The sequence below is a fragment of the Chiroxiphia lanceolata genome, chromosome 19, assembly GCF_009829145.1.
Source record: "Chiroxiphia lanceolata isolate bChiLan1 chromosome 19, bChiLan1.pri, whole genome shotgun sequence".
Lineage (NCBI taxonomy): Eukaryota > Metazoa > Chordata > Aves > Passeriformes > Pipridae > Chiroxiphia > Chiroxiphia lanceolata.
In genome coordinates this window covers 11,610,331-11,635,277 of record NC_045655.1, presented here as the reverse complement: position 1 = coordinate 11,635,277, position 24,947 = coordinate 11,610,331, and the positions used below count along the sequence as shown (strand labels likewise).

Genomic DNA, 24,947 nt, shown 5'->3' with positions numbered 1-24,947 from the left:
CCTGACGCGCGGCGCGCGCGCCGCGGGAAGAATGGAGCCGGCGGGAGGGGGGCGGGGGGGGGGGATCAATGGCCAGCGGGGCGCGAGCGCCGCGCGGCGGCCAATCAGCGCGGGGGCGCGCGCGCGGGGCACGCGCTCATTAGCATGCGGGGCGCGCCCGCCCCGCCGGAGTACGCGCGGCGTGAGCGGGAGGCGCGGCGGGGTCCCCGCACCCCCCCCGCCTTTTCCCACCCCCCCTTCCTTCCCTCCCTCCCTCCCTCCCCCCCCCGCCCGCCCGCCCGCCCGCCCGCCCCCCCCCAACCACACACCCCCGGTTCCCTTTGCTGCAGGAGCAGCCGGTGCATGGGCAGTGCACGGGCACCGGCAGGAGCACGCTGCGCACCCCCGCCACGGGACCGCACTCGCCCCGCGCGCGGAACGCCCCTCCGGTAAGTAACTGCGATCCGCGGGTGGGTTTTTTGTTGTTGTTGTTGTTGTTGCTGTTGTTGTTTGGGGGTTATTTTAATTTCGGGCGCTCCGGGGTTATTGTGTTTTTGTTTTTTTTTTTTTTTGGTTTTCTGTTTCTGTTTCTTTTTTTTTTTTTTTTTTTTTTAACGCCTTAACAATTTTTTTTGGCGTTATTTATTTTGGTTCTTTTTGGGCATTAATTTTTTTTTCTGTTTTGTTTTGCGTTTTCAGCATTATTTTTATTTGCGCTTTGCGCTTTATGTTTTTTTCTTTGCTTTCTTGGATTTATTATTTTTAAATTTTTGGGCGTTAATTATTTTGCATTTTTGCCTTTTATTTTTTTCATTCTTTGTACATTTCCTTATTTATTTATTATTTTTTGCAATTTTTCCTCACTATTTATTTTTCGCTTTATTTGTTTGCACCCAAATATTTTTTTTGTATCTTTCCGGCATCAAAATATTTTCTCCGTTCGTCTCTTTCCTTCAAAAATATTTTTATCTGTTCACCTTTTTCTACCAGAATATTTTCCCCTGTTTCTCTTTCCACCAAAATATTTTTCCCCTTCATGTTTTCCCATTAAAACATTTTTTCCCCTTTCGTCTTTTTATCTTAAAACATTTTTTGCTGTTAAGACTCGTCGCTTTAAAGCGCTTCGCCTTAAAATTTTGTCCATTAAAAATTTTGTGCGTGAAAACATTTGTTCATTAAATCATTTGCTTATCAAACGCTGCTTCACTGAACCGTTTGCGCCTTCAAACATTTTCGCACCGAGCCCTTTTCGCCTTAAATTTTTCGCTTTAAATGTTTTCCCCCTTTCGATTAATTCACGTTAATTTTTTTCGCTTTACGTTTATTTTTTTTACGTCAATAAAAAACCCAAAATTTTATTTTTTTTTTTACGTAATTTTGTTCGGTTCTATTGAGGAAAACACACACGTTATTTTTTTTTTTTTTTTTTCCCCCCGGCCCGTGTTTCTCGCCGCGGGGCTCGGCCCAGCACTCCTCCCCGGTGCCCGCGGCCCCGGCCGGGCCCCCCCCGGACCCCCCGCGCCCCCCGGCCGCGCTCGCCGCCCCGCGCCCCTTTGTTCGCCGCCGCCCGGCCCGTGCCCGGCTCCCCCCGCAGGATCGGGCCCCGCGGCCCCGGCGCTGCCAGAACAATGACCCGGCGGGCGGGAGCCGCGGCCGGGCACCGGCACGGACCGAGAACCGGGGCCGGGACACCGCGGCGACACCGGGAAACCGGGGCAGGGCAGAGGGGAAATAACCGGGGAACCGCGGAGAGGAGGGGTCCGGGCACCGGGAAATAACCGGGGAAGTGGGGCTGGAGGGAAACCGGGGAGATACCGGGGAATCGGGGCTGGGGACGGAAGGAAGGAAATAGTGGAAGCGCAGCGAGGGAGGCGCCGAGCGCCGGGGACACAACGGGAACCGGGGGAGCCGAGGGCGAGCGGGGGCCGAGCCCCGGGGAGATACGGTCGGTGAGCCGGGGGAGATAGAAGAACGGAGCGCCGGGAAACTGGAGCTCGGCAGCGGGGAGGAAGGGCCGGGGCAGCGGGAACCGGGCCCCGAGCTGGAGGTGGCCGTGCCCGGGCTCCGGGGGATTGGGGTCGAGAACCGGGGACACCGGATAAAGGAGGGGGGGCTGCGCTCCGGGAGCCCCCGGAACAGGGAGGGGGGGGCTGTACCCTCAGGAAACTGGGCACCACGAACTGGGGGTGCTGGGAAAGCTGGGGGCTGCAAACCGGGGGTACCGGGGAAAGGGGGGCCGTGCTCCGGGGATGGCGGGGAAACGGGGACCGTGCACCGGCAGCACCGGGGAAACCGCGGCCCTGCGAGACGGGGAGAGAGGGAGCGTGCACTGGGCAAACTGGGAGCGGGGTGCTGGGCGAGCGGGTTTGGGGGTGTGGGGAGGGCCGTACCCCCAGCCTGGCCATGCTCTCACTCTCTCCTTTCTCTCCCCCGTGCCAGGAGCGGAGGATGAGCCGACAGCCCCGGCGCGGAGCGCGGCAGGACGCCCGCCGAGCCAGCCCGGCGCGGCGCTGAGCATCGCCCACCAGCCGTGTCGGGGTCCCGCCGAGCCCCCCGCGGGTGGGTGCCCCCGGCATGGACGGCCGTGACTTCGCGCCCCCGCCACGGCTGCTGTCGGAGCGGGGCAGCCTGGGCCACCGGCACGGCTCCGGGCGCGTGGCGGGGTCGGCACACGGGGCCGTGCAGCCCCCCGGACACTTCCAGCCCACCAAGTACTTTCCGGCGCCCATCTCCATGGCCACGCACACAGGTCAGAGGGCTCGATGCGGCCGCGGCGCGAGGGGCCGGGAGGGGTGTGGGGGGCTCGGCACGGCACCGGGAGCTCGGCCTCCCTTTGTGCCGATCCCGCTGTCACCGCGCCTGGTGGTTTGGGGTGAGGACTCACGCACACACGGGGGATGTTCCCCCACCCCGTCGCTCCGCCGGCACGGGAGGAGCGTGGCCCCCGGGCCGCTCTGGCGAGATCCCGGTGCCTGGACGAACGGGCGCGCTCGCGGGAACGAGGAGGCCGTTATGCGCGGGGCGGTGGGGCAGCGGTGGAAGGTCACCGAGCCCCGGCTCGATGTTGGGCACCGAAGTGTCAGGGTGCGAAGGGGTTCGTGGCGCGTGTTCGCCGACGGGGCCGGACAAAGCGCGGCACACGGCTGACCGCCGCACGGGCAACCGGCACTGCCGAGGGGTCACCGCATCCGGCGGCCACGGCCAGCTGCCCCCGTGGCTTTGTCTGCGGCATGTGCTCGGCTGCAACCGGGCAGGGCTGAACTGGGGTGCACTGCACCTAAACTGGGGTTCGCTGCATGGAGGGCTTTGAGTGTGCAGCCAGCGAGGCCCCTGCTGCCACCGCTGAGCTCCGGGATGGAGCTGGAGCGGGAGCAGGGCTGGAGCGGGTGCAGGGTTGCCGGCTCGGCGCGGTGCAGCACCGGGGCCCCCTGCTTCCCGCCGGCGCGGGCGGTTGTCTGGCCGCGGCACGGCGGCAGCGCCGGTTATTGTCGCCGCCTTGATGAGCTGTGAATACTAATAAAATTATATCTGCTTTAATGGGATTACAATTAGTGCGTGGATTAGGGCGGGGGGCACGGCCGGGCCGGCGCGGGGGGGGGGGGTGGCAGTGGCGGGGGCTCCTGGAAGAAGGCAGAAACCGGGGGGCACCGGGGGGTGCCGGGGAGGTGGCGCTGGATCGGGCCCGCGGCCGGGGCGGTTTCGCTTTGTGCCGGCGGCCTCACTACTGGGACCACCGCCGGGCTGAGGGGGCCACCCTGGCTTCCTCCTGCTTTTGGGGGCCATGGGGCGTGGTGGGGGCTTGGAACCTGTCCCCAGGGTGGGAGGTTGGGATGGGGGCTCGGCTGCTCTCCGGCTCACAGTGGCCGTACGGGGGATCCCGGGGGGACGCCAGCACTGGGTGCTGCTGGCTTCTCTCCGGCTTCCCTCCGGCTTCCCGGCGTGGCGGTGTCCCCGTGCCGGACCCTCACACCCGCCGGGGCCTGGGCGACACATGGGAGCCCGAACGCACCGGAGGTTGTTAAAATAACATGGATCTGGCTAAAAATACCCCGGCAGAAACGCGCCGAAAAAAAAAAAAACAGAGAAGCCAAACCCAACAACAGAACGAGCTAAAAATATTCCGGCTTTGGCAGGGCCGGCGCAGCCGGAGCGCTTCCCAGCGAGCTGCGCTCCGCAGCTCCACACGCCTGGAACGCCGCTGGGGCGGATAAACCGGATAATTTAGTGGCCGGCGGGAGGGGGGGTCCCTGTCCCCAGCACCCCGTGTCCCCCCAGCATGGCCCAGCCACGGTGCCGGCAGCCGTGGCGGCGTGGCGTGGTAATTAACGCCGATGATTGATAATTACCCCACCCAGTGCACGGAGCCAGCCCGCGGTTGGCCGTGGCGTGGCGATGCCGGCGCGGCACGCGGCACCCGAGGGGCACGGCGAGACTGGGGGGCTCCGGCCGCACTCCCCCAAATGGCTCCCGGCGTGGGGCCGGACTACACCTCCCAGGAGCCTTTGCTGGGGCCGGCGGCCTCCCTGGGAATGGGAGATAAAAGTGTTTTCCTTGATTTTATTAAAGCCGTAACTCAGGGCCGCGCGCTGCTGGAACTGAACGCTCCGGCCGGCGTCAGGTTTGGCACCGGCACTGGGTGGATGATGGCAGGGGGGCTGGGGGGCTGTGGCACTGCCTGGTGCTGGGGGATCAGGGACCCCCAGAGCTGCCTGAGCCCACCCAGACCGGGTGCGGCCCCCACACCCCGATTACAGTGGGTCCCACCACCCCGGCACACCCTGTGCCAAGCAGGGCCGGGGGTCCCGGTGCCTCTGCCACAACCAAGGGGTGGGAAACTCTGGCTGAGCCGCGCTGGGGCCTGGCTGTGATTTTTGTCCTTCGGATGTTTTTCTGGACTAGTGGGGAGTTGTGACTGCGCCGGGCTGATCGTCACCGTGGCCGAACCCTCGGCACACGGCCTTGGGGAACGGCGGCTCCAGCTTTGCTGGGAGCAGCGCGGCCGTGCCGGCGGGCGGCTTGACCCCGGGGGTACCGGTGTGCATCTCCGTGCTGGCCTCGGCAGTGCCGGTGTGCATCCCGGTGCCAGTGTGCAGCCTGGTGCTGGCATGCAGCCTGGCCATGACGGTGCAGGTCCCGGTGCACATCCCGGTGCACGGTTTGCATCCCGGTGTGCATCCCGGGGCCGTGAGTCAGTGGCTGGATGTGCTCCCACACCTGTCCCCTCCCTGGATTACGCCGCAGGCCGGGTGCTGTGCGGTTCCCTGGCATGGCTTTGGGGGGGATCCGTGGGGAGGTGATGGTGGGGACAGTGCCTCTGGCCGGGTGGTGACACAGGGCCAGGTGCCAGCGCTGCAGCCGCTCCGCATCGCTGCTTCCCTGGAGACAGGTCTCATGAGGGGCTGGAGGCCACGGTACGGCTCTGGCACAGCTCTGGTGCGGCTCTGGCACAGCTCTGGCACAGCTCTGGTTCGGCTCTGCTGCAGGGGCTCCCCGCTCCCCCCGGCCCCCTGAGCCAGCCCGGCCATGCCGCCGCATTTCCAAAGTGAGTGTCAAAGTTAAACCAGATTTGGCCATTAACTGGGCTGCTCCTCGGCAACCACGAGGGGCAGGGGGACACACGCGTGGCCAGCGGGAGCAGCAGGATGTGCAGGTCCCCAGATCCCACCGGATCACCCCGGGTCTTGCAGAATCATTCCCGAGTGGTTCCACTGTTCCTTAGTCATGAGCTGCATCCACGCGGAGACGCTACCACGTGCCAGGCCCTGGGGGGACGGGCAGCTGCTGACAGCCCTTGTTGCTGCCCAGGGGACACTGGGGGTGGGGATGGGCTCCCCAGAGAATCTGAGAATTCCTAGAACTCCCTTGGCCCTGCCTGCACCCCACCTGCCTCGCAGCATCACCCCAGGGCAGGGTCTCACCCCGCTGGGTGCTGGGGTCCCTCCTGGAGGGAGCAGGGGGGCACGAGTCCTGGTAGCCCCTTGGGGTCACTCCCTCCTGGGACCCTGCACGTGTGACATTCAGTGACACGGGGTCACCATGGTCCCCACCTTTTGGGGGTTTCCCCAGGGGGGTAGTCCACATGCTTGGCGTCTGTGTGTCCAGCCAGGGCTGGACCCTCCCTGGCTTCCTGGTGCTCCAGAAATGGTTTTGCACAGCTCGTGTGTGTCAGGTTGTGCGGTGGGTGTGCAAATGGTGTGTGCAGGCAGTGTGCACTGAGCACATGTGTGTGGCAACCATGCCAGTAGCGTGTGCCAGCCGTGCCAGGAGTGTGCACCACCCTCGTGATCGCTGTGCACACGCAGCCCTGATGAGTGTGCAAGGGCAGAGTGTGCAGCAGCTCCAGCCAGGATAGCTGCCTCTAGCCCTCTGGAGCAGATAACCCATCAGATAATGCTGGGATTGCCCCCCTGGCTCCGTCGGGCACGTTCCGGCAGCGTTTCACCATAACAGCATTCGTTTAGTGCCGTAACAGTATGGATTCAGCTGGAATTACAGCACCGGGGGAGCCAGAGCCCGTTTATTCCCTGTTTGCCAGATTTTTAAAGGGGTCGTGTGGGTTGTGAACTCTGGGGGGGGGGAGCTGGGGGCTGCACCCCACCCCCTGCCTGGCTTGGGGAACCCCGGGGTACCCGGCTGCGGTGTGAGGGTCCCTGCCAGCTCCCAGCCCTCCGCCTGTGGCCCTGGCTCCGTTAGGAATGTTCCAGCCCTGAAATAGCTGAGGGAGAAACCCAACCCTCTGCACGTCCCCGCCACCACCACCGCGGGGACCCGGGGGCTGTCACCACCTTGGGAACCCCGGAGAAGCCATGGGGTCAACCCCCCCGGGGCCACAGCCCCTCCCACACACCCCGGCCCTGAAACTTTCTGCCTTCCCGGAAAATTCCCATCTGCGCCGCACTTGGAGCGGGGGCGAGGAGCAGCTGTAGGGAGGGGAGCACCTCTTGTTGCCCCCCACGGGTCCCCTCAGTGACCTGCCTGCGCCTGCAACCCCCCGGCGCTGTCGTTGCGGCCGTGCTGAGACCTGGCACACTTGTCACACGTGTGACTCTCTGCGGATCTGGGGCCAAGGGAAGTTTCGTGCTGGAGCCGGGAGCGATGCCGGCGGGGCTGAGTCACGGCACTGGCCTCGGGGAGCCCGGCCAGGGAGTTCCCAGGGTGACGCTGCCGGGGGGCAGCGGGGGGGGGCCGGGGTGGGACCCCGCAGCCCATCTGTCCCCTGCTGGCAACCAGCCCTGCGCTGCTGTGCCCGTCCTGGCACAGGGCTCCTCCAGCACTGGTGGCTCATCATTGACGTGAGTTGTGCATGGTCTCAGGAACCTGTGGCACAGGGCTGCTCTGACACTGGGCTCATCGGTGACACGAGTTGTGCACGTTCTCGAGGACTTGTCCCTGTCCTCACTGTCAGTGTGGCTGAAGGGGGCAGGATGGGGGCTTCTCCCTGCCCATGCTTCGTGGTGAGCCGTGGCAGAGCACAAGTGTGCCAGGGGCCGTGGCGAGCAGGCGTGCGAGGCGGGTGGGAATGTGGGAATGGCAGTGCTGGCCGAGCGCGCCGGGGGACCCGTGAGTCAGCGGGTGGGCGGTGGGGAGCGGCGGCCCCATGGCCCCCCCGGGACACCCCGGCCCCGCCGCCTTTGGGGCGGGGTGGGGGGGTATTTTTTTCCAACCCTTTCCACGGCTTCCAGAAAAGTCTTGTTCTGGAAACCTCGGCTTCCCGCCCGGCACAGCTGCCCAACACGCTGCCGGCTCCACGCCTGCACAGGGTCCCCCGGCACAGCTGGGGTGCAGGGCCGGGCTGGCCGCAGGCAGCACCGGGCAGGGATCCCCCGGGATGCACTGGCACGGTGGGATGTGCCCACCCATCCTGGTGTGTGTCCGGTTCCCAGGGCTGCGGCCATGCCCCCGGCCCACGCGATCCTGCCCAACTCGGCCTCTCCGCGGAGGAAGGAGCGAAGCTGCCTGAAACCACATCCCGACACTCATCCCAGAGGCATCCCGGCGGGATTAGCCGGGGAGCGTGGGCTGGCTTAGAGAGCAAAGCATCGCTTCCTGCCCCGGCCGGGCGGGCGGCCAGCCCGCGCTCCGCGCCACGCCACGCGTGCCGAGCCGTGCCGAGCCGTGCCGTGGCCACGCTGACACACAGGGGCACGGGGAGCAGGGCTGTGCAGTGAGGGGCAGCTGCTCCCCCATCCCGGTTTCCCCTATCCTGGCTCCCCCCATCCCGGCTCCCCCCGCCCGGCCGCTGGCCACCAGCTCCAAAGTTTCCACCATGATCTCACGGTTTGGCCGGGACGGGAGCAGGATGGGAGGCGGGATGGGGAGCGCTGGCCATGGGCCTCCCCAGGGGTGCTGGGGGCCTCCCCAGGCTGTGGGGGAGGTGGTGGGGTCAGGATGGGAGCTGCCCCTGCCCCTCCTTGCACACGTGTGTGCCCATAGATGTGTACAGACACACGTACACACTTACATGTGTACACACATTGCATGGCACAGCCTTGGGCCCCTGGACCTTGGGATTGTCCCAGCACTGGGAACAGCTGCGTGGGGAACCACACACATGTGCAAAGCCTCCTGTGTGCCAGCACATGTGTGTGCTCTCAGGGCATACACAGGGCAGGGCACCAGTGCTCCTTGCACGGCTCTCCTGCCTCTCACACGCCTTGGTTCACGTGTGGGCAGCGTGGGGCTGGGGGACGTGAGGGGCACGAGGGCTGTGATGGCACAAGGGCCGTGTGTGCTCACGGGGGATGTGTGTGCACGAGGGACGTGATGGCACAAGGACTGGGATCACGAGGGACATGTGGCTCACAGGCCCCGTGTGCACAAGGGATGTGGTGGGTGCTCAAGGGCCATCCGTGCACGAGGGACGTGTGAGCACGAGGGAGGTGATCATGTGAGGGACGTGTGTGCTCACGGACTGCGTGTGCACGAGGGACACAAGGACGCGAGGGACACGCGTGCTCAGGAGGGCTGTGTGTGCACAGGGGATGCACCAGTGCCGAGTGGGCTGCACAGCCCCCTGGGAACTGTATGCACACGTGTGTGCACGAGGGTGCACAACGGGTCATGTGTGCGAGCAGGGCCTGTGCAGTCCCCCAGCTGCATCCTCAACCCCCCCAGTTGTGTCCTCAACCCCCCCAGCTGTGTCCTCAACCCCCCCAGCTGTGTCCTCGGCCCCCCTAACTGTATCCTCTCCCCACAGCCGGCAGCAGCCTGATGGGGAGCGCCCCCCCATCCTCCTTCATGGGGGGCTTCCTGAGCAGCAGCCTGGGCTCGGGGGGGCCCAGCCACCCCGCTGGCCCCGCCGCCTCCCCCCCAGAGCCAGCCTTCTGCGGGCCCCACTCTGGCACCTCCCAGATCTGGTTCTCCCACTCCCACGAAGGTGAGTGGGCACTGGGACGCGGATGGGTTGGGGGTCCCTGTGGGTGGTGAAGATGTGACCGGGGCTCTGCCCAGAGCCAGTGGCCCATGTCCCACTGGTGCCTGTGTGGATGGGATCCAGGCCCCTTGGACAACTGCTTTGGGGTGATGATGTGGGTACAAGCAGCACTGTGCCCCAAATCCCCCCTGGGCATCCACGGGAACCAGGCTCAGCCCCCACAGTTGGGGTTTGGGGTGTCTGGAGAGGCTCATGGGGAACTGCAGACCCCCAGCCTGGGAGCTGGGCTGAGGCTGGGCCAGCTTGTGTCACTGGTGATGACGGGGCAGGTGACAGCGTGGGGACCCCCAGGGCAACCCTGGTTCAACTGACTCCCCTTGCCCCCCCCGTCCTGCTGGCGTCCCCATCCCGCCGGAGGAGCGGGAGCGGGGCGGCGGTGCTGGCGCGGGGCCCTGGCAGCCGGCCCGGCTGGTAGTTTGACCGGCTGCCAGCTGGCTCCCGGCGTTCGGGGGGGCACGGGGGGACGGGGACGGGCAGCGCACGCGGCTGACGGACAGCCCGCCCGGGCCGTGCTGAGCCGAGCCAAGCACGGCCACTGCTGACACGAGGCTGGGGGGGCCTCAGCCCCCTCCCCGATGGCTCCCGGAGGGCGTGGGGGGTCCCAGCATGGGGGGGATCACGGGCTCTGCAGGGTGTTCCCAGCCAGAGCGCCGTGGGTTGGGATGCTGGGTGATGTGTCACCCCAGCCCCCCTGACCCTGTGCCCCCAGCCCCGGGGTACCCCCGCTTCTCCGGGAGCTTGGCCTCCACCTTCCTGCCCATGGGCCACCTGGACCACCACGGCAACAGCAACGTGCTCTACGGCCAGCACCGCTTCTACGAGAGCCAGAAAGGCAGGTACCGGGGCCACCGGGGTACCGGGGCCACCGGGGTACCGGGGCCACCAGGGTACCAGGGTCCCCTGTGGGAGTGCGTGTCCCCAGCCAGGCAGGGGTGGTGGGCTCAGTGCCTGTCCCAGTGCTGGTGTCGGAGTGGGGGGCTGGTACCAGAGCAGGTGCCCAGTGCTTGGGCAGCGGGTGGGGTGGTGGGCATCTGTCCCTTCATCCCACTCCTCCTCTCATTGGCACGGCCAGCGGTTGGGGGGTCCGTGGGGGTCTCATGCGTTACCCTCCCCTCCAGATAACTTCTACCTGCGGAACCTTCCGGCGCAGCCCCCCCTGCTCCCTGCCAGCCACGGCTTCCCCGGCATCGCCCGCGCTGCCCCTGGGCCCCCCGCCGGCTCCTGCAGCCGGGAGCGGGACACCGGCCCCCTGCCCAAGACCCCCAAGGACTACGAGCGCTTCCTGGTGGGCAAGGAGAAGGGGGGCAAGGGGGACCCCAAGGAGCGGCTGCCCGAGGAGGACCCCAAGGAGCGGCACAAGGCGGTGCTGCCGGTGCCGCCCGAGGGGCACTGCAAGGAGGGGGTGCCGCCGCGGGGCTCCGGCGATGGGCGCCCCAAGCCCTTGACCTCGTGCCTGCTGGGTGCCAAGGGGCTGGATGGTGACGGCGCCCGCGCGGCGCTGCCCAGCTGTGCCGGGAATGCCCTGCCCCGCGCTGCCCGCTGCGCTCCCAAGGAGCGGGAGCCGGGGGTCCCCGAGGCGCCGCAGCCCTATGGCGAGGCCGTGGAGCGCCGGCAGATGCTGCACCACGCCGTGTCCTACGCCGTGCCCGCCGCCGGCTCCTTCCCCTGCCTCCCGCTCCACGCTGGCCCTGAGGTGCTGTGCCCGCTGCCCGAGCCCCCTGCCCGTGAGCTGAAGCTGAGCGGGGCCACGCTGGTGCCCTCGGTGGGACCCCCGGCGGACAAGAGCCGCTCGTTCCAGGTGGAATCCGGCGGGATGGAGCGTGGGGACGGCAAGGAGCGGCACACCGAGGCGGGCACCGAGCCCTACGGTGCCCCCTTCCACCACCCTCTGAAGGCCGAGGGGCCGGCGGAGCGGCGGCTGGACTGGGGGGCTCCTGGCACCCGGCTGAAGGGGCTGGAGTACCTGGGGGGCGGCGCAGCTGAGGGACCCCCCTTCTCCAGCCGGTGCCCGGCACCCAAGGGGGGGCTGGAGAAGAGCTACTTCGAGGTGCCACCAGCCCCCGACTGCTCCCGTGCCCCCCGCCCCGACCCCCTGGGCGTCCGCGTCGGCCCCTCCTGCTGCACTTTAGAGAAGGGCCCCCCCAAGGACCCCCCGGCCCAGAAGGTGGCTCGGATCCGGCACCAGCAGCACCCCGAGGCGGAGGCGGCCGAGGGCAAGCGCAAGCCCCTGGAGCTGGGTGCCCTGGGCTACAGCGGGCACCCCCTGCCCCCCTGGGGGGTGCAGGGCCAGGGGCCCCCCCTGACCGTGGCAGAGGAGCGGAAGGGGGGGCCCTACCTGGACCCCTTCGGCACAGGGCTGGTGCGGGCGCAGGAGGTGCCCAACGCCCCCGACGAGGTCTCGGCCATGAAGAACCTGCTCAAATACAGCAACGGGGCCCTGCTGGGGGGGCAGAAGGGCCCCCCCTTTGTGGGGCTGGCGGGCACCAAGGGCAGCTGCGCCCACCAGGACACCAAATTCCCGTCGGGGAAGGGGCAGCTGGAGCTGGAGCGACCGGACTGTGCCCGCGGCCGGGAGCACGAGGCGCTGGGCCCTGGCGGCACCGAGGGTGAGGTGCGGCAGCCGCCCGTGGGCATCGCCGTGGCCGTGGCGCGGCAGAAGGACACGCTGGGCCGCCACGAGCCCTATGGCAACGGCGGCACCGGGGGCACCGGGCGGCAGCGGGCGACGGCCGGAGTCAAAGGTAAGGGCTGGGGAGGGGGCCGGGGGTGGCAGGGGGCTGGTGGTGCCACGCTGATGCCACCGTGGTGTCCCTGTGGCAGCGGGCACCGCACGCCCCGTGCACCTGATGGAGCTGGAGGCTGAGGAGGAGCGGGGCCGGCTGTGCGAGGAGCGCCTGGGGCTGCCCGGGAGGGACATCCTGCTCCAGTGAGTGAGGGGGGATTGGGGGGACCTGCTGGGGGCAGGGGGAAGATGGGGGTCCCTGGGATGCAGGGAGGGACATGGGGGACCCTGGACATCCTCTTGGGAATGTGGGGTTGGAAGAGGGGGTCTTTTTGGGGGTATGGGGAAGGGTGATGGGGTTCCTGTGCTTTTGGGGGTACATGGTAGGACCTGGTGGTCCACATGGGTGTTGGTGGTCATGCAGATGTGGGAGATGGGTCCCTTTTCGGGGTGCAGAGGAGAGTGATGAGGTTCCTGTGGGTGCTGCTGAGGGTGCAGGGGTGGGAGATGGGGGTCCTTGGGGGTGCAGGGGAGGGTGATGCCAGCGCTGCTCCCACACTGTGTGTATGCCCCTCTTCCTGCAGGGACAGCAAGGACCTGGTGGAGTTTGCCCGGATGCACCCGTCGGGGGGGTGTCCCGGGGAGCTGACCCCCCACCTGATGATGGCGGGGGGCTCGTCGCTGCCGGCGGGGCAGCTGGGGGGGGACCCCGCCGCCCACGCCCACCCTGCGCACACACACTGGCTGCCCCGCACCCGCAGCCCCTCCATCTGGATGGGGGGGCACTCCTACGGTCAGTGGGGGATTCTGGGGGGCTGGGTGGGCGCTGACCCCCCACAGTGGGGTGCTGACAGACCCCTCCTCCATCCCTGCAGGCATCGGGCACCCGGCACTGCACCAGAACCTGCCCCCCGCCTTCCCCACCTCCATGCCCAGTGCCATGCAGCCCGTGTTCCCCCTCACCCAGGACCCCCCCGCCCAGCTCGTCATCCTCCCCACAGAGCCCCCCGCCCACGGCACCCCCCACACGCTGGGTGAGGCTGGGACCCCCACCTTGTGCTGGGGAGGGGGTTCCTGGGTGCTGAATGGGGCTGGGGGAGAGGAGATGGGGTCCTTGGGGGTGCAGGGTGGGAGATGGGGATCAGTGGAGTTCTTTTTGGGGGTTCGTGGGTCGGTAGTGGGTTTTCTGTGGGTGCTGTTGTGGCTGCAGGGTGCTTTTGGTGTTACAGGGGAGCGTGTTGAGGTCCTTTCAGGTACTTTTGGGGGTCTAGGGGCGGGAGATGCAGGTCCCTTCAGGTGCTGCCAGGGTTGCAGGGCTGGGGTTGGGCACCACTGGGGTCTGCAGGGTGACCCCGAAGTGTCTCCCTAATTGACCCCCTACCCTCTGCAGCCGATGTGATGGACCAGGCATCGCTGTGGCCCCCCATGTACCCGGGCCGGGGTCCCAGTGCCCACCTGCAGCACACGGGGCAGCTGCCCGTGTACCCACGGTCGCAGTTCCTGCGGCAGCAGGAGCTCTACGCCCTCCAGCAACAGCAGCAGCAGCAGCAGCAGCAACGGGCAGCCCAGGCCCTCGAGATCCAGCGCCAGGCACACGGCCAGGTACCAGGGGGCTGGGGGATGTTGGGGGACTGGGGGTGGAATGGGATATGGGGCTGGCTGGAGGATGCGAGTGGGGATGGAGGTTGGGGTGGAGGGTGGGGATGTGGGGCTGGATGTGGAGGTTGGGATGGGAGATGTTGGGGCAGCGCTGGGAGGCTGGGGACAGGCAGAGGAGCAGGGGCTGGGCAGGGACGTGGAACTCGGATGGGGGGTGGGGTTATAGGGTGCTGGACTGGGTGGTGAGGCAGGAGTCTGGGCCATTGATCTGGTCTGTGTGGGGCTGGATGAGGCTGTAGGATGCGGGGCTGGGCTGTAGGATGCCAGGCTGTGGGGCAGGGACCAGGCTGTGGGGCAGAGGCTAACCCATGTCACCTCGTTGTCTCCCACAGCGGAAGCCGGAGGAGCAGCCCCTGGAGCTGGAGGAGGGGGGTCCTGAGAAGCCCCTCAAACCCTCCCACAAAGCAGTTGCCTTAAACCCCCCAGCCAAGGGCCTGACCTCGGCGGCCCCCGCGCCCCCCAAGCTCTCCCCCTGCTGCCACTCGCCGGCCCTGCGGCACCAGGCCAAGTGCCCGGTGACCCTGCCCACGGCCCCCTGCACTTTACCCGCCTGCCCCGCCGCCAACCCGGCCGTGGCCCCCCGCTCACCGGCCACCAGCCCCCTGCCCACCCCCAGCAAGGGCAGCGAGGGCGAGGACGCGCGGGGCGAGGGGCAGCCCCCGCGCCGCTACCCCAAACCCCTGGAGCCAGGTGAGTCTGCGGCATCGAGGAAGAGGAGGGCGGTTGGGGGGCACCGGGGGGTCCCCGCTGATCATCGCCCCCTCCCCGCAGACCTGCCCCCCGGGTATGGCTACCCCGCCACTGCCATGGGCTACCCCACGGCACACTCGGCCGAGCCGGCAGACCCTGACCCCGTGCACGCCGGGTCCCCCCCCGCCGAGCCCGAGCAGTCCCGGACCTTCAGCCCCACCGCCGAGGCGCTGCGGGAGCCGGGCCCTCCCCGGGACCCCCCGGCCGAGGGTCCTGGGGTGCTGCTGCACCGCCACCACCTGCTGCTCCCCCCGGGCCCCCTCTGCGGGGAGCGGGGGCCAGCGCCGGCCGCGGGGAGCACCGAGGAGCCCTTCGGGGGGCACCGGGAGGCGGCTCAGGGAGCGCCGGAGCAGCCGGAGCAGCAGCACCCTGTGCCCGGGGTGGGGGGCTCCCCGCTGCCCCCCACTGCAGAGGAGGAGGAGGAAGAAGAGGAGGAGGAGGAAGAAGAAGAGGAGGAGGAGGAGGAAGAGGAGGAGGAGGAGGAGGAGGAAGGCAACAGCGATGGCTTGGAGCCAGAGGGCAGCTGCGATGAGGAAGAGGAGGATGGTGATGTCCCCGTCAGGCACCAGGGCTGCCTGGGCGGGCTGGAGGCTCTGATCGCCGCTGGCATCGACCTGGGGGAGCTGCCAGCACTGGATGAGCCCGAGGAGCCTCCCCCTGCACCCCCTTCGCCCGCCCCCCACCCCTCAGGGATCCCCGGCATCGCCCTGCTCAGCGAACTCGCCGACCTGGAGCTGCGCCGGCGCCGCTGCGACCTGGCCAGGGAAGGTGGGTGACCTCCGGTGCCCCCATCACCTCTCGGTACCCCCAGTGCCTGCTGGTACTCACTGACATCCCCGGTGACCCCTCATACTCCCTGGTGACCCCAATCATCTCTGGTACACCCCAGAACCTCCACATGTCCCCAGTGCCCCCTGGTGCACCCCAGTACTCCCGGCAGCCCCTGGCACACCCCAGTGCCTCCAGTACACCCTGTTCCACGGGCGTGGCAGGCTGCATTCCATGCCATGCAGGCTGCATTCCATGCCATGCTGCCGTGCCATGCCCCACTCGAAGCCGGGGCTCTGCTCCAGCGCTGGCTCCAGGCAGGCGCCGGGATTCCCTCCCCGCTCGGCTTCCCCAGGGAATCCCAGGGGCCCCAGCAGGGATGGCTGCTCGCTGTCCTGGCGCGTCCTCATTCCTGCGGGTGTGTGGGAGTGTGGCGGGGGGATCCCATACTGAGTGTGGAACGGGAACACCGTGGGGTGAGGGGTTGGCTGTGGGGTCCCACTCCCCATAAGAGGGGTCGGTAGGATGGGGCAGGGGGGTGGCCGTGGCATCCCACTCCCCACAGATGGGGTGGCCAGATGGGGCACGTTGTGTCCCTCCCAGCCACAGCCGAAGGTCTGATCCTAGCATGGAGTCTGGGATGTCCGTCCCTGCTGACCCCATCCCGTCCCCATAGGTGAGGATGAGGAGCTGCTGGCCTTCAACCTGCAGAACCTGGCCACGGTGGCGGCCGCCTGGTCGCTGGTGGAGGCGGCGGGGCGGGAGGGCAGCCCCCCCGCGCTCAGCCCCCTGCCCGCCTCGCCCCCGCCCCGCGCCCGCGTCCCCCGCCGCAAGTACACCTGGACCCCCAAAACCAAGGCTGTGAGTGCCTCCCGGCAGGGGCGGGAGGTGGGATGAGTTGTGCCCGGTCTCAGCCCTGCGGCCGAGGCCGTTGGCACTGCCAGCGGTGCCAGCGGCCTCCAAACGCCCCCCGGCCCCCCAGGTGTGCCCGCTGAAGGCGGCCATGGAGCAGCTGAACACACAGGAGGTGGAGGTGCGGATGCGCCTGGCTGAGCTCCAGCGCCGTTACAAGGAGAAGCAACGGGAGCTGGTGAGGCTCCAGCGGCGCCACGACCACGAGTACGTCCTGTTCCGTCCCCTTCCTGAGGCTGGGGCAGCACTGGCAGTTAATCCGTGTGATGAGTTTGGGCCTGTCCTCAGCCTGACGGGGAGGGGGCTCTGCTCACGGTGCCCCCGGTTTTCCAGGCGTGACGAGAGCTCCCGGAGCCCGGCACGGCGCGGGCCGGGGCGGCCGAGGAAGAGGAAACACTCCAGCACTCTGGGCAGGGCTGAGAGCCGCAAGGTCAAGTGAGTGACCGGTGCCATGGGACCCCCTCGGCCGGGGGGTCTGACCCTCCTGGCGTGCTCTGGGGCCCCCCTATTACATCCCTATTGCACCCGCCTCCATCGCACCCCAATCCCCTGCCCTGTTTGGGAGGGTTCATCCACTCATTCCCATGGAAGATGGGAGTGTCTGAGTGGGAGCAGCATTCCATGGAGCCCCGTGGCATGGAGTGACCCCCCCTTTCTACCCCCCTTTTCCTGCCTGGCACATCCCATTCCCCATTCTTTCTCCATAAATCCTGTGTGCTCAGCTGAGCACTGGGAAGGTGTGTGGGAGTGTTGGGGGGTCCCAGCCCCCCTTTGTTAAATTGTTGCTAAATGGGGCCACAATTAAGATAGAAAGGAGAAAAAAATTAGTTTCCAGGTTCTGTGTCACAAACTGTTGGTAGGGGTGGGGAGCAGAGCAGGGAGATGGCAGCTGGGTGGTGCAGGACCCAACCAGGGTGGGGTACAGGATCCATTTGGGATGGGGTGCAGGATTCCTCTGGTAGATGCAGGATGAAGCTAGGGGGTGCAGGATTCCTCCAGGGGTGCAAGACCCCTCTGCAGACACTGTGCCCACGCTGTGCTCCCCCAGGGCAGTGAAAACCAGCCTGTCCCTGCTGTGTGCCGAGCTGAGGGGGGACCCCGAGCCCCAGAAGAAGAGGAGCAAACTGTCAGGTGGAACCTTCAGCAGCCTCCAGGGCTCCCCGGTGAGTCCCATGGGATCTGGGGGGGTCCTGCTCCCCCACCAAACACCCCCCGAGCCACCCCAGAGCGGGGTCCCCTGCCCTGTGTGGTGGCTGACGGGGTGTTGCAGCTGAAGCAGAAGGTGAAGGGCAAGGGGCTGCCCCCCGGCCTCAGCCCCTTCCGCCGGAGGGACCCCAACCCCAGTGCCCGCATCCAGAAGAAGCTGAACCGACCCAAGGGCTCCAAGGGCTCCAAGTACCAGGGGCAGGACCCCAGCCCCCGGCAGCCCCCCCATTTCAGAGGCAAGGCGGGCACAGGGATGGGGGTGTGGGGTTGGGATGGGGGTGTGGGGTCTGGGATGGGGGTGTGGGGTCTGGGATGGGAACAGCAGGACAAGATTGGGATGGGAACAGCAGGACAAGATTGGGATGGGAACAGCAGGACAAGATTAGGATGGGGTGCATGGTCACGGTGGGGATCTGGTTGGGGTGGGGGCGTGAGGTTGGGGTTGGGGTCTGGCATGGGAACAGGGGTTCAGAGTCTGGGCTGGATGTGCTGGGTGCAGCATGAGGATGGGGATCCAGGGGCCAACCATGGGACTGGGGTGCAGGATTCAGCACGGGGATGGGGGTTCAGAGTCCAGCATGGGGCTGCAGAAGGTTCAGGACAGGAGTGGGGATCACACATGACTGCAGCTCACCCCATCCTGTGCTGAGGGTGCAGGGGCCACCCCTGGGTGCAGAGGGGTCCCTCACTGCTGTCCTCTGCCCTTGCAGACGAGCCCGAGGGGGACACGGACAGTGAGGATGAGGAGCCGGGGCTGTCCCTGCCCACGGGGCCGGTGGCTGTGCTGGGACCCTCCCCATCCTCCGTGGTGAAGATGGAGGCCAACGAGAAGGCCAAGAAGAAGAAGGAAAGGCAGGGGCTGCTAGGTAATGAGATCACCCTGGGAATGCCATGGGGCACGGGGGCAAGGACCCTGCAGTACATGTGCCAGGGCTGGGTGGGCAACTGGGGGGTATCTCAAACCCTGTCACTTTTGTGGGGTGCCCTGAGCCCTGTCCCCCCTGTGCAGTGCCTGGTCCCCAGACCCCCGTGGAGTGCCCCAGTCCCCCTGTGTCCTTGGGGTGTCCTGATCGCTGTGCCTCCATGGGATGCCCTGATCCTCACGGGGTGCCCCCGTCCCTGTGGGGTGCCCTGACCCCTGTCCCCCCCAGGTCCCTGCCGCCTGGGCAGCCCCGAGGGGGAGGTGAAGATCAAGCGGCGGCCGGTGAAGCCGGGGGGTGCCGGGAAGCTGGAGAAGGTGCCGGGGCGGCGGAAGACCGGGGGCTGCCCCGAGGGCAGCAAGAAGAAGCTGAAGGCCAAGAGCAAGGAGAGCCTGCGACCCCCAGCTCCTGGCAGCCCCAGCCCCACGGGACCCCCCGGCAGCCTCTTTGGGGGCACGGACCCCCGGCTCCTGGGGCCACGGGACGAGGGGGTTCGGCTGGGAGAGAGGGGCAAGAAGGGCACCCGCAAGAGCAAGGGGCTGCAGGCAGCCCTCAGGGTGAGTGGGGGGCTGGGTGTGGGATTTGGATGGGCTGGGGGGCACCAGTGGGACCGGGGTGTGCAGGTGCTGAGGGTACTTGGGGTCATTGGGGTTTCTAGTGAGACGGTGTGGGTGCTTGGGGTACTGGGGTAGTTGGGGGGTGCTGCAGGGACTACGGGGTGCAGAGGGTGGGATGTGGGGTTTGGATGGGCTGAGGGTGCTGGGGTGGTTGGGGTGGGCACCGCTGGGACCATGGGGTGCAGAGGTAGGAGCAGGGGCTGGGGGTTCTGTGATGGTTGGGGGTGCTGGGAGCACTGGTGGGACCATGGAGTGCCAAGGGGCGGGTGCAGGTTTTGCACAGGCTGTGGGTGCTGGTGGAGCTGGGAGGTACCAGTGCAGGGACTGGGGTGTTGGGAGGCACACCGGGGGGGCTGGGGTCACACTGGGGGGCCATCAGCCAGTCCTGACCCCCTGTCTTGCAGCGCAAGAACGGGGCGCTCTCGTTGACCCTCTCCCCCCGGAGCGCCAAGACCATCCTGAGCAAGGGCAAGAAGCTGGCCAAGGTCAAGAGCAAAGTGGCCACCAAGCAGGTGAGACCCGGGGGGCCTCCCCCAACCCTGACACGGCCCCCCCTGTACCCCCTACTCACCCCTGCCCCCTCCTGCAGTGCAAGGGCCGGGCAGTCAGCAAACTGCTGGAGAGCTTCACCGTGGAGGACGACTTTGACTTCGACGACAACAGCAGCTTCTCGGAGGAGGAGGAGGAGCTGGGGGGCTGCCTGGCGGGGGGGACACGTGGGGAGGTCCCCCACGCCTGCGCCATCCAGAAGGAGGATCTGCGGGATGGGCTGCACATCCTGATTCCCAAGGAGGACAGTCTGCTCTACGCCGGCAGCGTCCGCACCATCCAGCCCCCGGACATGTGAGTGGGGGCTCCGGGGGGTCCCGGCCCTGGGGGGTGTCCCAGCCTTGCAGGGGGGGTACCAAGGTGGGTGCTGAGCCCCCTCTGTGCCCCCTCCCCAGCTACAGCATCATCATCGAGGGCGAGCGAGGGAACCGGCAGCGCATCTACTCACAGGAGCAGCTGCTGCAGGAGGCGGTGAGTGGAGGCTTCTGGGGGGGTCAGGGTGGGGGATCAAGGTGGGGGTCCCCACCCTGGGGAGAGCCCAGCACGGTACTCCCTGCAGGTCCTGGATGTGCGGCCGCAGTCCCGCCGCAGCCTCCCCCCCGGCACCCGCGTCTGCGCCTACTGGAGCCAGAAATCCCGGTGCCTGTACCCAGGGAACGTGGTGCGAGGTGAGGCTGGGCAGGGAGCAGTCTGTGGGGTGGGGGGTGTCGGGGACCCCCTGCCCATCCCGACAGCCCTCCCGTGCCGCAGGCTCCTCCAGCGACGAGGAGGAGGAGGACGCCGAGGCCGTGCTGGTGGAGTTCGACGACGGCGACACCGGACACATCGCGGTGTCCAACATCCGCCTGCTGCCCCCCGACTTCAAGATCCAGTGTGAGGGGCCGGGGTGGGATCACGGAATTAGGGGGGATGGGTGTGGGGCACAGGGCAGCCCTGACCCTCCTTCTCCCCACAGGCACTGAGCCCTCCCCAGCACTGCTGGTGTCCAGCTCCTGCCGGCGGGCGAAGCGGGCGTGCGGCGACGTGGGCACCCCTGGAGCGCTGCCCCCCACCCTGTGCCCGGATCACGGCCCTCAGGCCTCCCGGAATTCCGGCAGGAAGGCATCTGGAAAGGAGAAAAGCGGTATGGGGGGGCGAGGAGCACCCATGGACTACCTGCCTGGGTGGGATGCAAGGAGAGGTGTTGGGATGGGGAGAAGGGGGCTGGGATACAGGGAAAGGTGCTGGTATACAGGAAAGGATGTGAGGGTGTGGGGAAGGGTTTTGGCATGGGGAAAAGGCTCTAGGATGCAGGGGAAAGTGCTGGGACGCAGGAAAGGGAAGGAGTGCTGGGATGGGTGGACGGGTACTGGGATGAGGAAAGGGGTACTGGGATGTGGGGAAGGCTGTTGGGATGCTCCCTCCGTCCATCCAGCCTCTGGCTCCCCTGACCCCTCTTCTCCCGCAGGCAAAGCCATGGAGGGGCTGTCAGGGGGCCGGGGGCCGGCACTGAGCGACGCCACGGCCGGGCGGCGCGGGGGGTCCCTGCTCAGCTGGGCAGCCATGGCACAGACCAAGCGGAAGGCGGTGAACAAGGGCTCGGCCGTGCTCCAGAACCTCTTCCAGGTCAACGGCAGCGCCAAGAAGCTGCGGGCCAAGGAGACCCTCTTCCCGCTGCACCACCACCACCACCACCTCGCCGCCCCCGTCTTCGGCAACGCCTTCAGCGCCGACTCCTTCAGCCGCATCGCCAGCTCCTACGGCTCCTTCGGCGCCGGCGCCGGGCTGGTGCTGCCCGCGGCACAGAAGCTCCTGCGCTCCAAGAAGGCCGAGCGGCTGGAGGCGGAGGTGGGCAGGAGCGGGCGCAGGAAGGCGGCGGGCGGCGAGTTCCTGGTCAAGCTGGACCACGAAGGGGTGACGTCCCCCAAGAACAAGACGTGCAAGGCGCTGCTCTTGGCCGAGAAGGACTTCGGGGCCAGGCTGGAGCGGCCACTGGGCAGCCACAGCTACGGACACGCCGGGCTGGGTGGCCGGGAGCGGAGGGGCCGCGCGGCCACGCATCCACTGCCCGTGGGGCTGGCGCTGCGCAAGTACTCGGGGCACGGGGACTTCTCCCTGAACTGCGACAGCGACTGCCACAGCTCCTACTCGGACATGGACGAGGACGAGGACGCGGCGGGGCTGGGCGCCGACGTCCCCTCGCGCTTCATGACGCGCCTCTCGGTGTCCTCCTCTTCCTCGGGCTCCTCCACCACCTCCAGCTCCGGCTCCATCTCCACGTCCAGCCTCTGCTCCTCGGACAATGAGGATTCCTCCTACAGCTCGGAGGACGAGGACTCGGCGCTGCTGCTCCAGACCTGCCTGTCGCACCCGGTGCCGGCGCTGCTGGCGCAGCCGGACGCGCTGCGGCCCAAGGGCTCTGCGCCACAGCGCTGCTTCCTGTCCAAGGCGGCCGCCGCCGGCCCCAAGGCCAAGCTCAAGCGCAAGGAGGCCCTCAGCTTCGCCAAAGCCAAAGAGTTCTCCCGGCGGCAGCGCCTGCCCTCGGTGGAAAACCGGCCAAAGATCTCCGCCTTCCTGCCCGCGCGTCAGCTCTGGAGGTGGTCGGGGAACCCCACGCAGGTAAGGCGGGCACCCACCCTGCCCCCCTTCGTGGGCACCCAGAGCTTGGCACAGCCAGGAGCACTCACTGCTGGGCACGGTTTGACAGGGGAGGAGCAGGCACAGCAGAGGTGTGGGGGTGCCTGGCAGGGCACAGGGGTGAATACAGTGAGGTGCCTGGGGTGTGGGGGTGTGGGTGAGGGGGGCACAGGGGTGCCTGGTGGGGTGTCAGGTGCTCAGGGTGCTGGGCACACCAGCTGTGACAGGTGGATACCCATGCTGGCACTCAGGTGCCCAGCAAAAGGCACTCGTGACATTTGGAGACAGCAGTTGCAGCACGTGGTTGCCCAGCACACGGTGCTGGTGACACCAACTGTGCCACACAGATGCAGGGGTGCTGGTGACACCGGCTGTGTCCCCTGGGCACTGGTGACATTGCCTGTTCTTTCCCTGGGCACTGGTGACACCAGCTGTGTCCCTCAGGCACAGGGCACTGCCCGGGTGCCGTGGGCATACCCGCCCTCGGTGCTGCTCTCCCCCCACCCCGTGGTGGCGGGTTTGGGGGTCCCTGTGCCCCCCCTGAGCCCGTGTCCCCCCCAGCGGCGCGGCATGAAGGGCAAGGCGCGGAAGCTGTTCTACAAGGCCATCGTGCGGGGCAAGGAGACGCTGCGCGTGGGCGACTGCGCCGTGTTCCTGTCGGCCGGGAGGCCCAACCTGCCCTACATCGGCCGCATCGAGAGCATGTGGGAGTCCTGGGCCAGCAACATGGTGGTCAAGGTCAAGTGGTTCTACCACCCCGAGGAGACCAAGCTGGGCAAGCGCCAGAGCGACGGCAAGGTGAGGGTGGGGCGGGGGCAGCTCTGCCGGGCTGTGGTGTCAGGTGGCCACACGTCGTGCCAAGTGGTCATGTGCCGTGTCGCGTGGCCACACGCCGTGTAAGGTGGCCGTGAGCCGTGCCGGGCAGCCCCACGCTGTGCCAGGTAGGCACACATCGTGTCAGGCAACCCTGTGCCAGGCCAGGTAGCCACGTACCATGTCAAGTAACCATGTACTGTGTCATGTGGCCACACATCATGTAAGGTAGCCCTGAGTCGTGTCAGGTAGCCCCACAGTGTGCCAGGTAGCCATGTGACATGTGATGTAGCCACCCACCAGGCCAGGTAGACACAGACCACCTCAGGCAGCTGTGTACCATGTCAGGTAGCCACATGTCGTGCCAGGTACCACGTGCCATGTCGGGTAGCCACATCCCACATCAGGTAGCCATGTACCACGTCATGCGACCACACACCACTCCAGCCGTGTCCCATGCCAGGTAGCCACGTCTCATAGCTGTTAGCCATGTCCCATGCCAGATAGCCATGTCCCATGCCAGATAGCCATGTCCCACCTCAGGTAGCCATGTCCCACCTCAGGTGGCCATGCCACGTGCCGTGGCCGTGACGGTGCCTTGTCCCCGCAGAACGCGCTGTACCAGTCGTGCCACGAGGACGAGAACGACGTTCAGACCATCTCGCACAAGTGCCAGGTGGTGGGGCGGGAGCACTACGAGCAGCTCACGCGGGGCCGGAGGTACCAGGACCGCCAGGACCTCTATTACCTGGCGGGCACCTACGACCCCACCACGGGCCGCCTGGTGACCGCCGACGGGGTGCCCATCCTCTGCTGACCCCCCTGGGGGTGCCCATCCTCTGCTGACCCCCCAGGGCTGCCCACCCTCTGCTGACCCCCCCAGGGATGGGGACGGGGACCCCCCTCTGTGGGTCCTGCCCGGCTCTTATGCAAAGCCCGTGGTGACATTGGGGGGGCGCGTTGGGGGGGCCCAAGGGGGATGGGGGGGGGGGGCTCCCCTACAAGCCATAACTTTCCCTAGTACCTCTGACTGTTTGCCAGCAGGTGAAGCAGAAATCAGGTGTGTTGTTCTATTTATTTTGCCTGTAAATATTGTATTTCTTCCGGGAAGTTTTATGGAAAACCGAGAAAGGACAAAAAAAAAAAAAAAAAAAAAAAAAAAAAACAAAAAATGGTCCAAAAAAAAAAAAAAAAACCTCCACAAAAAAATAATAATAATAATAATCCTCGGGGAGGGGGTGGGTGGGAAGGGGGGGGTCGTTTCAGTGCACTGTGCCCCCCAGCCTGTGGGGATGGGGACAGCGGGGAGCGCTGTACAGAGGGGGCCAGGGCGGGGGGCTCGGCCCGGGCGGGGGGCCCAGCGCCACCGTCCCCAGTGCAATAGGGGGGTGACCGCGGGGGGGGAACCCCGGGGGGGGGCCGTGGGGGGACCATGGGGACCCCCTGGGGCCGGCGGACGCTGGCCCGTCCCGCCGCCGCTGCCTGGAAAATATTGTACAGGGGCTTTTCCAGTGTAAACACTAAACCAGAAAAAAAAAAAAAAATCCCGCAAAACAGGATAAAAAAAAATAAAATCCAAAAGGACAAAAAAAAAAAAAAAAGGAGCAAAGGGTTAAACAAAGGTTTTATGAGCCGCCACTCCTGTAAAGGCCTTTTACTATGGAACTTTTTTATGGATAACTTGGCTTATGAATAAATATATGAACCGTTGCTGGCGCCGGCTCCGCTCTCGGCTCTGCCTCAGTTTCCCTTCTGCTGCGACCACCCCGTGCAGCCCCCGCTGTGGGCACTCCTGGCTGTGGGCACCTCCAGTTATGGGCACCCCCCTCCTGCCAAAGCACCCCCACAGGCCTCCCCGGCTTGGTGTGGGCAGGAGATGGGGCGGGGGGGCAGAGTTAGAGACCCCTGGGCACCGCGTCCTGCTGCCACCCTCATCCTGGTGGCACCCGGCCCTGCTGCCAGGAAATGCAGGCAGGGATGCAGGAAGGAATGGGGGAAATGCA

The 24,947-nt window shown here is 66.7% G+C and overlaps 1 protein-coding gene across 1 annotated transcript; it reads left to right on the top strand.

Moving 5' to 3' along the window:
• Positions 1-345: 345 nt before the first annotated feature.
• Positions 346-24,671, top strand: BAHCC1 (BAH domain and coiled-coil containing 1). Its single transcript, XM_032707028.1, has 27 exons — positions 346-428; positions 2,419-2,728; positions 9,176-9,355; positions 10,122-10,244; positions 10,531-12,153; positions 12,233-12,338; positions 12,719-12,927; positions 13,010-13,168; positions 13,525-13,736; positions 14,126-14,483; positions 14,565-15,311; positions 15,988-16,172; positions 16,294-16,430; positions 16,557-16,658; positions 17,272-17,386; positions 17,494-17,665; positions 18,140-18,295; positions 18,581-18,906; positions 19,371-19,478; positions 19,556-19,809; positions 19,911-19,986; positions 20,075-20,183; positions 20,266-20,388; positions 20,471-20,638; positions 20,963-22,113; positions 22,693-22,929; positions 23,555-24,671. The coding sequence occupies exons 2-27, from the start codon at positions 2,554-2,556 to the stop codon at positions 23,759-23,761; spliced, it is 7,518 nt and encodes a 2,505-aa protein (XP_032562919.1). The 5' UTR covers positions 346-428; positions 2,419-2,553; the 3' UTR covers positions 23,762-24,671.
• The last annotated feature ends 276 nt before the right edge of the window (positions 24,672-24,947 follow it).

Excerpts from the sequence above, each read along its gene's own strand:
- BAHCC1 (XM_032707028.1), top strand. The coding sequence starts at position 2,554 with ATGGACGGCCGTGACTTCGCGCCCCCGCCACGGCTGCTGTCGGAGCGG. Across the intron at positions 12,154-12,232 it reads GGCGACGGCCGGAGTCAAAG|CGGGCACCGCACGCCCCGTG; the intron begins GTAAGGGCTGGG and ends TCCCTGTGGCAG. Across the intron at positions 18,296-18,580 it reads GGAAAGGCAGGGGCTGCTAG|GTCCCTGCCGCCTGGGCAGC; the intron begins GTAATGAGATCA and ends TGTCCCCCCCAG.